Source organism: Erigeron canadensis, chromosome 4, assembly GCF_010389155.1.
Source record: "Erigeron canadensis isolate Cc75 chromosome 4, C_canadensis_v1, whole genome shotgun sequence".
Classification (NCBI taxonomy): Eukaryota; Viridiplantae; Streptophyta; class Magnoliopsida; order Asterales; family Asteraceae; genus Erigeron; species Erigeron canadensis.
In genome coordinates this window covers 5,368,554-5,378,075 of record NC_057764.1, presented here as the reverse complement: position 1 = coordinate 5,378,075, position 9,522 = coordinate 5,368,554, and the positions used below count along the sequence as shown (strand labels likewise).

The following is a 9,522-nucleotide window of genomic DNA, read 5'->3' as shown; positions in this document are numbered from 1 at the left end:
TGCCTTGACGAATTACTAATGATAAATTTCAAGTATTGTTTCTATGAGAATATTATGCAGGTAACTTAATATTTATCACAAGGGAAATATCTCTAACGGTACAAAAGAGATTCAACACATGTCTTATTTGATCAACACGCAAAGAAGACTTAATCCAGCATCATAATCAGACTTCAAGAGGAATTCAGCATGAGGAGAATATCTTCAAACGGCTACAATATCAGTCAAGATATGCTCCAACGTTCACCAGATGAAGACCAGGAAGATCCCTGTAATTTCGGACAATTAGTTACTAGGCTGCTCTATATAAACGAGGACCTGATTGATCATAGGATATACAACGTTACACACACTCACATACTTACTTGCTTATTTTCTCTGCTCATACTTGTAAACAACCAACACACTCACATATTTACTTGCTTATACAACGTTACTTAGAAAGATCGATCAAGTCGCTCTATCATTGTAACCAATTTACACCATTAATAAAAGAACAAGGCAGGGACGATTGCTTCTTCCCGGGGTTTTTATGTCGGCAATCCATAAAGGATTAAGGGCTTTTCCTCGATAACAAATCTCGGTGTTCTTTTTTCGTTTCTCTTTATTTTCCGCATTTATTTACGTTTATCTTTCTTTATCTTGCTTAATCTATCTTATATTTGATTATATAGTTATTTGCGAAATCTTTTGACTACCTTCTTTTGTTTAAGTCGACATAATCTTGATTTATCATACTTATTTTAAACACATCTTTGAATCTAAACCAATTTTACAAGCCCTTAACCTCACGAACGAAAGTTTGGTTACATAATTGATCTAAGTCTTCAAGGTTGGTTATCTTGGATAATTTTTGACCAAAACAGACTTGCTTTTGACTTTAACTTCCGTTGACTCGAGCTGGCCAAGAACAAGATGCATTGCGGCGCAACATAGGTAGTTGTGGCGCAATAAGCGGTTGCGGCGCAAGGAGTTGTTTTCCAGCTTTGACTTTTGTTGACCAGCTGCTATCTTCATCCAAATGCTCCGGAAATCATCCGTTAGCACTAGGGATGAGCTCGGTACCAATACCGTACCGAAACCGAATATCCCAAAACTGAAATCACCTTAACAACTGAAACCGATACCGTACCGAATAAAATATACCGGTACCGGTTTTGGTACCGATATTTTCGGTACCATACCTCCTTAGTACCGATTTCACATACCTTTTTTCATATTTATGCTTTCCAAACTCAAAATCAACAACTGCCCTTGAGTTTTGAACAAAATCAACCATTCTCAAGCCCCGTATGTATCAATATCATATATTCATGTAATTCGTGGAATGTTAAATATGAATTTATCATTAAACTTGGTAAAATGGATTCTACAAAAAATTAATACGATCAAATTTTGAACCTGTTGCCATTGTTAAGCATTCTAAAACATTTGTATATATCCAATACCATAATTTTTTTCATAGAAATTTCAGTTAGTATTTAACCAATTTTGGGTTCAGTATATTTCTATATATGGTTATTCAATAGTTGTTTCACATACAGTGGAAACTAATTATGTATAATGTAATCCATAGTAACCAAATGACTAGCTACATAACTACATAGTAGTACTTACGGATAACAAATATAATAGTTCCATCCAAGTTTATTTCGTTCAAATAAGATTTAAGGCATTAAAAACTGGTTACTATAATCATAGAACATAAAACATGAAGACATATGAGTCATATAACATTACAACCAAGAGCTCTGATATGAGAATTATGTGTTGTATGCGTTTGTTGACCCTCATCAATAGATAGAAATTAAACTTTCAATATTTTTGGTACAAAATTCGGTTTCCCCGTACCGAACCGGTACGGAACCGGTACCTAACCGATTAGTACCGAAACCGAATAGTACTCAAACTCAAAACCGATAGGCGCAACTCCCTGTTTAGCCATCGCAACTGATTATTTTGATAGTGGGTGGGTGTCTTGAGAATCAGTTTAGAGGTCCCACGTATGACGCCAATTTGTATGATCAAATAAGCGCACTATGGCTCAACCAGATATGTGAGTACGGTTAGTGGTGTTTATTGGCGATTCCCTTATGGTCAAAGGGTCGGAGACCGCTTTATGCCTATTGTTGATGATCTAAGTCGATTTGTTCGACTTAGGCTTTAAGGGATTGTTTAGGGTTTATCCGGAGGTCGAATAAACTATGAGTGAGGGTTTTTTGTGATTATCGCGTATTATATATGATATCCCTGCCGTATGGCTTCTTCCTTTATTTATATAGAAGGTAAAAAACTTGGAGAGGAGGGTAAGAGAATTAGGGTAAATCTCTTGCTCCTTTGTAAACATCTTATTTCCTTCTTCAGGAGATTTGTGGTGATCTTGTTTCTAAGTCGTGTCCGAGTATATCGGAGCTTCAATATATGTTTAATTGGATAATTATGGGAAAGATCTTTACCAGGTCCTTCTTGCATATCTCCTCGGAGCTGGGTACTTATCATCTTTGGAGCTCCGGGATAATTATGTTGAACGAAGGTTAAACTCCGTTACGGGTACAAGTAGTTTTACCTATACGAAGGTGACTTCGTATTCTGCTTCTCCTTCGAGTACGGAGCTAGAGCTCCGTATGGGTATATCATCGGTAATGATTTGATTACCATAAGGGAATGACAATAATATTGCTTTCTTCAAGAATCACCTCCTAGGATTTCGTACACATTCAATACACTTTCAGCCATTCACCCATTCTCTTTTAATTTTTTTCCCGCCCAACTTCCGCCCAAACTTACCTGTTCCAAGTCATGGATTTTAATTCTATCACCCACTATGACCCAAAAAAACAAATTTAACGCTCATACTAACCCAGTTTTCATAGATTAGGTTTATTTTGCCAACTCTGGATTTGCAGAAAGGAACTATTGTGATAGTGACATTATCCATTTTGTTCTGGAATACCTTCAAGTGATTCATGAAGCCAATAGAATAGGGCACAACTCATAGAATAAGATAATCACCAACCTTAATACCTACCATGTACCTCGGCACCATGTTTAACCAATTCCAAGGTTGATTTAGGTATACAAAGTTGATAAGGAAAGACTTGAAACACTTGTAAGATTCCAAGCTCCCCAATGTTCATCCAAGCTGACTATAAGTACATCAGCTTGGTCTTTTATCATTGATCTTCACTCTTCAACTTCAGAGCAGTTTCTAGTGTTTTTTGTTGATGTAGCTTGAAGAACCACTTCCTATGGATGTGCACAGGTCGAAACCGGACCCGAACCAGGTTGACCTGTGACCTGCGAGTACACGGAAAACGGAACCGTGGCCCAACCCGTGAAGGTTCGGTTCAGGCGTGTCACGAGTTTTCTTCACAGTTTCTCGGTTTTTGGCATCACACGACCCAGCAGGCCCAACCAACCCGTGAGCTGGAATACAACAAAAATTTGACCAGTGACCCAGGGTAAAAGTAAAAAATTTAAGTATTTTTACATCATCTCTCATCAACAAATATAAGCTAATACAACTTGACTCGACAAGTATATTGTTTTTTATATAATATAATATTTTTTTAATAAAAATGGGTGATGATATATATATATATAATGGTTATTATATAATGGTTATGATATAATATATATCTTCGTTTTTTAAAGGTAGTTAATTTATACTCGTATAGTTTAATTTGTTGCAGCTAACCAAAATACCTTTTATTTTTTATCATAGTCCATAAATTCTTAGAGATAACCCCGCTCATATCCAAATCAACGTACTAGTAAATGAATTGATAACCATCAGAATAACTAAGAAACATGAGGTGCTTAAAAGCAAATTCTTAGACTCTCTTTTACAAAAGTGGAACACTTATATTGCCACACTGTCATTAAGTTCAGTATCTAACATCTAACATATATAATAATAGAGCATCCTAAATTCTAAAATGAAAAAATAATAACCATTGGATGAAATTTAAATTTAAATAGAAGCCTTTGGATGAATATAATGGTGTCATATTTGACTTAAGAATTAGTCAATGTCAATATTAATCCTTCTACTTCATATTTTAATTAATATATACCCTTACATCTTTAATTAGTATCCAGAATTAGCTTGAAAGTATTTAATGACATTGAAATTTTATTAGTTAATATTTGTAATTATATAAACATTTTAATTGTTAGTAAAATATAATTGTTGGATTATCTTTTATTTTAATAGTTTGAAAAACATTTAGAGAAAAACAAACAAACATATATTCATAGATCTAATGTAATTTTCATGTCTGTATATTTTTAATTTTTTAGTATTAAGCAACCAAAATGATTTCAATTTAATTTCCACTTCGCTAATGCTTGTATTTATGAATTATAAGTAGAACTTTTTAGAAAATTTAAAATTTAACCTAAAAGAACAATAAGGTTATAAATTTGTAGGTTTTAGATCATTTTGATGATTTTTTAAATTTTATAATTATTTTAGTTTACGTAATAATTATATCTACATCATGTGAACTACGTATACATGCCTTGAACCAACTATTTTCATAATTAAATTAAACCTTTATGTATTTCATATCTCTTATTTAAAGAATTATAAGTAGAACTTTTTAGAAAATTTAAAATTTAACCTAAAAGAACAATAAGGTTTTAAATTTGTACATTTTAGATCATTTTGATGATTTTTTAAATTTTTTATTCTTTTAATTTACGTGATAATCATATCTACATCATGTGGACGACTAAGTATATATACAATAAACCAACTATTTTCTTAATTAAATTAAACACTTATATATTTCATATCTTTTACCTAAATAAAAATAAAAGATATAGACTAAGTATACATGAAATCAACCAACTATTTTCTTTTCGTAGGCATGGATTATGAGTTTTTGTTTCCTTGTGATTGAGTTCAATTTTTTTTTTTTTTGAACGGCAGTGGTGTTGAATTCAGCGGCATGCCTCTTCATTGTCCAGGAGTGATCGACCCTTCACAAGCACAGTCAATTCATACAGGCATGACAGGCTGTGAGAAGTCTCACTAACCGTTCCAGGTGGAAACCAGCTAAGCTGTAAAACCCCCTGTGCCTCTCCGCATAGAAAAGGACTTCCCATATGCTCCTTAAGGGATTTGATCCCATGACCTACTAGACTGAGAAAGCAATATGGGCTTACATATGACCACCTGGGCTATGCCCTTGGGTCGAGTTCAAATATAAAAAAATAATAAACCTACCATACTTTTTAGCGTTGCAACACAATAATACATGGTTTATGTAGCTACATAAAATCAACATGTGGATCAGTGGTAAACACTCGGCATTTGGAAACAGAGGTCATGGATTCGATCTTCATTCCATGCAAAGGTTGGGGGGTTTTTTCTACCATTTAAGAACTCCTACAAGAGATCCTTATTTTGAGAACCCATATTTTTGTAAAAATCCTAAATTTCATATTGGATCAAATGTTTTTTTTTTCATTCACATGCGAAACGTCATAAAACATATGTTGTAGAAGATTTTTTTTTTTCAAAACCTTACATATAGCCGTTTATCACATGTGAACCAAAAACGTGAAGAAAATCTATGCACAAGTTCATAAAACGCTATTTTGAAGGTTTCTTAAAAACGTTTCTTCTACAACATATATTTTTATATTATTTCACATGTGAATTAACAAAAAAAATATGTGAACAAATACATATTTTGAGATTTCTCATTATTTTTATAAAAAAAAAATGGTTTTCAAAATAAAGAAACTATATACATATATATATATTTCAATTTCGACCTTTTATTTGTCGGTTTTAATGGTTAAAGCAATCAACTAAGTTTACCTTGAGATCATTAATTATCATTTAAAAAGTATACACAACAAAACAACTTTATTATATAACAAAAATCAATTATAAAGAATATATCTTAACATCCATCATAACTTTTAATATATATATATATATATATATGATAGAGATCATGGAAGAATGTGTCTTAAGGAGAGAAGGGAAAGAAGGTCCTATAGGCCAATCAGAACGCAACATGTGTCAAAATGGAAAAAAATGCGCGATGGCATTTTGGTAAATAAATCAAACTTTTCTGAAGCTTGGTCAGCCTGGGTTCGAATCAACTTGGGTTCTGATCAGCTTGGTCAGCTTAGGTTCTGGGTTAGCTTGGTTGGTCAGCCTGGGTTCTGGGTCAGCTTGGGTTCTGATCAGCTTGGTTGGTCAGCATGATCAGTTTGGTCAGCTTGGGGTCTGGGTCAGATTGGGTCAGCTTGTGGTTAGGTTGGCTCAGCTTAGGGTCTGGGTCAGATTGGGTCAGCTTGTGGTTAGGTTGGCTCAGCTTGGGGTCAGGTTGGGTCAGCTTGGGGTCAGGTAAGGTCAGCTTGGGGTCTGGGTCAGATTGGGTCAGCTTGACACAATCTACACAAATGTAGATTATTAGTTTGGGGTCAGCTTGGGTCATCAGCTTGGGGTTGGGTCAGCTTGGTTAGCTTGGTTTGGGTTGGGTCAGCTTAACCCAATCGACACATGTAGATTATGGGTTTTGGGTCAGCTTGGGGTTGGGTTGGGTCAGCTTGGGGTCTGGGTCAGGTTGGGTCAGCTTGGTTAGCTTGGGTTAGGTCAGCTTGACACAATCTACACATAATCTACAAAAATGCAGATTAATCTACACAAATGTAGATCCCAAGCTAACCCAGAACCCAGGCTGACCAACCAAGCTGACCCAAAACCCAAGTTGACCAACCCAATCAACTGACCAAGCTGACCAACCAAGCTGATCAGACCCCAAGCTGACCCAGACCCAAGCTGATCAGAACCCAGGCTGACCAAGCTTGACAAAAGTTTGATTTATTTACAAAAATGTCACTGCGTTTTTTTTTTAAAAGCCACATGTCACGTTCTGATTAGTTTATAGGAACTTCTCTCTCTTCTCTCCTTAAGACACCTTCTCCCTTAATAATCTAGCATATAAGAAAGTAGAGTTACGTGGTTTTTATCGTTTACTTCATAATCATGAATGCTTAGAGGCAAGCTAAGTTCGGTATCAAAATCGCCTATCGAAAGAGACTGATTAATTAACCGATCTTTGTGTACTCAAAAACCACTCTCGAATTTATGTATGAGTGGTTGTAAAATGTAAATAAATTAAACCCGTGTAAACAAATGATCAACTGAAACAACTTCTTGAATTTCAACACATACATGATAATTATCATATTAGTTATTCTTATAAGGACAACGAATTACATATAATTCAAGTTGTCACAAAAAAAACAAATCAAACTTTGAACATTTACAAACGGCAATAGATACCTCAAATTCACACACCAAATTTTGATACAGTATATAACAAATAAAAGAGACCTCTCTTCCTTTCGCGATGCATCGATCTAGACATCTAAATGCACTATATATTCTCTTCAATCACTAGATGCATTTATCTTTATTTCTTTCTTGAAACATTGTACCCGGAAAGTCGAGACAAATGTTGAATCCTACATGCATAACGACTCGTGAAATTTTAAATTATATAAAAGATAATTGGAGTCTAAGGATGAGATGGTATTGGGATGAGGGGATGATGGAATTTCTTTAAAGGAAAGGTGGGAAATGGAGGGAATGGTTTCAAGGGTGGACATGGTTTCTTATAGTATGGAGGTAGTGGTGGCAAGATTTTTGGATGTGGCTTATAAGTTGGGATAGGTGGTGGCAAGATTTTGGGATGTGGCTTGTAAACCGGTGGCTTGTAAACGGGTGGCTTGTAAACGGGTGGCTTATAAACTGGTGGCTTGTAAACTGGTGGCTTGGAAACCGGTGGCTTGTAAACCGGTGGCTTGTAAACCGGTGGCTTGTAAACTGGTGGCTTGTAGACCGGTGGCTTAGGCTTTGGCTCTGGCTTGTAAACTGGTGGGCATGGCTTCGGCTTAGGCTCCGGCTTAGGCTTAGGCTCTGGCTTAGGCTCCGGCTTAGGCTCCGGCTTAGGCTTAGGCTCTGGCTTAGGCTCCGGCTTAGGCTTAGGCTCTGGCTTAGGCTCCGGCTTAGGCTTAGGCTCTGGCTTTGGCTCCGGCTTAGGCTTAGGTTCTGGCTTAGGCTCTGGCTTTGGTTCCGGCTTAGGCTTTGGCTCCGGCTTTGGCTCTGGCTTTGGCTCTGGCTTTGGCTCTGGCTTAGGCTCCGGCTTATAAACTGGTGGCGGGAATGGCTTTTTGAACGGTATTTTAGGGGGCAATGGAAGATGAGGGAATACATGAGGAAATTTCTTGAACCAGGGGTGTTTCTTAGGAAAATGAGGCAAAAAGGTGGCGGATGTGCAAATTGCCGACGAGAATTTTAGTTTTTCGTTTGGTCCAAATGTGTGTTTCTCATCTGATTTTGACATGAAACTGATCTTAGAGGCTTCCAATCCATTATGAATTCCACAAGGTGCATTTTCTGCATTGTGTAGTTGTGCATAGCATTCTTCTGCCAACTTTCCTTCTTTCAATATTTCTTGAGGAAGAGCTACCTTAAAGAGTCCTTCCTCATTGAGCTTTCCAGCACCTCTTGTTTCAAATTTACCATCTTCAAGCTTACAGTCAATGGTAACTTTTAACCCTGAATGAAAAGGTCAAAATCATAGTCAAGATTCATGCATGATTAAAACATAGAAGAATAATGGACGCAAAATTTAAACTTTTGTTATGGTACTTGTCGGTACGTTACCATTAAAGTCAAGTAGAAAGCATGTGACTCATATGTATTTGTAATGATTTCAAGTTACCATTATGCATTCAATTAACTAAATTTCCAAAATCATGACTTGTTAGCTAGTCATATATATATATAGTAATTTTTCATGCACCTTAGCAAAAAGAGCTCCACATAGAAGTGCATGTAGGTCTTATTTCACTTGGCACAATTATTTGTTATAACAATAATAATTGATAGACAATGTAAATCTACAGTACCTGACAATGCTTGGCTTGTCTTGACATTATTCTCTTTGCAATCAGCACATTCTCCATAACCAACTACCTCAACAGAATTGGCATTGCCATAACACAAACTACCAGAAAACAATAAAACTAGCAAAATGCCGGGAAGAAAACCCCGCATCATCGATAAGCGAGACGCGAAACAAAGAAACAAAAAACAACTTAAAGTCTCAATGATGAGCACATAAGAAGAAGATGGTGTTTTGAGTGAGTGAGTACTTAAGGCAGTTGCTACATGTATATATAGATACACATACACATATATTGGATATTAAGTTATGGGGTTATGTTGGCTGGCTAGGGAAGTAAATAACCTCACATGAAACATAGGGACCCATGTATAGTACCCATTATATGCATTGGGTGCTTGATGAAAAAAGCAACGCCACCCCATTATCTTTCATTCAATTAGCTCTCAACTGCACCACATATATATATTTTAGCTTAATTAGTGAGCATGTGAAGCCATTATATATCTCTCCCAACTAACCAAAACTTTCTCATAAATACCTTAATTTTACCCATTCTTATATCTAAATCTTACACGGAAAG

The 9,522-nt window shown here is 35.9% G+C and overlaps 1 protein-coding gene across 1 annotated transcript; it reads right to left on the bottom strand.

The window, feature by feature from the left end:
• Nucleotides 1–7,183: 7,183 nt before the first annotated feature.
• LOC122595162 (repetitive proline-rich cell wall protein) lies at nucleotides 7,184–9,198 on the bottom strand. The gene is made up of 2 exons (XM_043767485.1): nucleotides 8,944–9,198; nucleotides 7,184–8,590 (listed from the first exon to the last, which is right to left on the bottom strand). Exons 1-2 carry the CDS (start codon nucleotides 9,092–9,094, stop codon nucleotides 7,548–7,550), a joined length of 1,194 nt encoding a protein of 397 aa, XP_043623420.1. The 5' UTR covers nucleotides 9,095–9,198; the 3' UTR covers nucleotides 7,184–7,547.
• Between the last annotated feature and the right edge of the window lie 324 nt (nucleotides 9,199–9,522).

What these genes read in the sequence shown, in the direction of transcription:
- LOC122595162 (XM_043767485.1), bottom strand. Translation starts at nt 9,094, where the DNA reads ATGATGCGGGGTTTTCTTCCCGGCATTTTGCTAGTTTTATTGTTTTCT. An exon ending in GACAAGCCAAGCATTGTCAG is followed by an intron (nt 8,591 to 8,943) that starts GTACTGTAGATT and finishes CTTTTCATTCAG; the next exon opens with GGTTAAAAGTTACCATTGAC.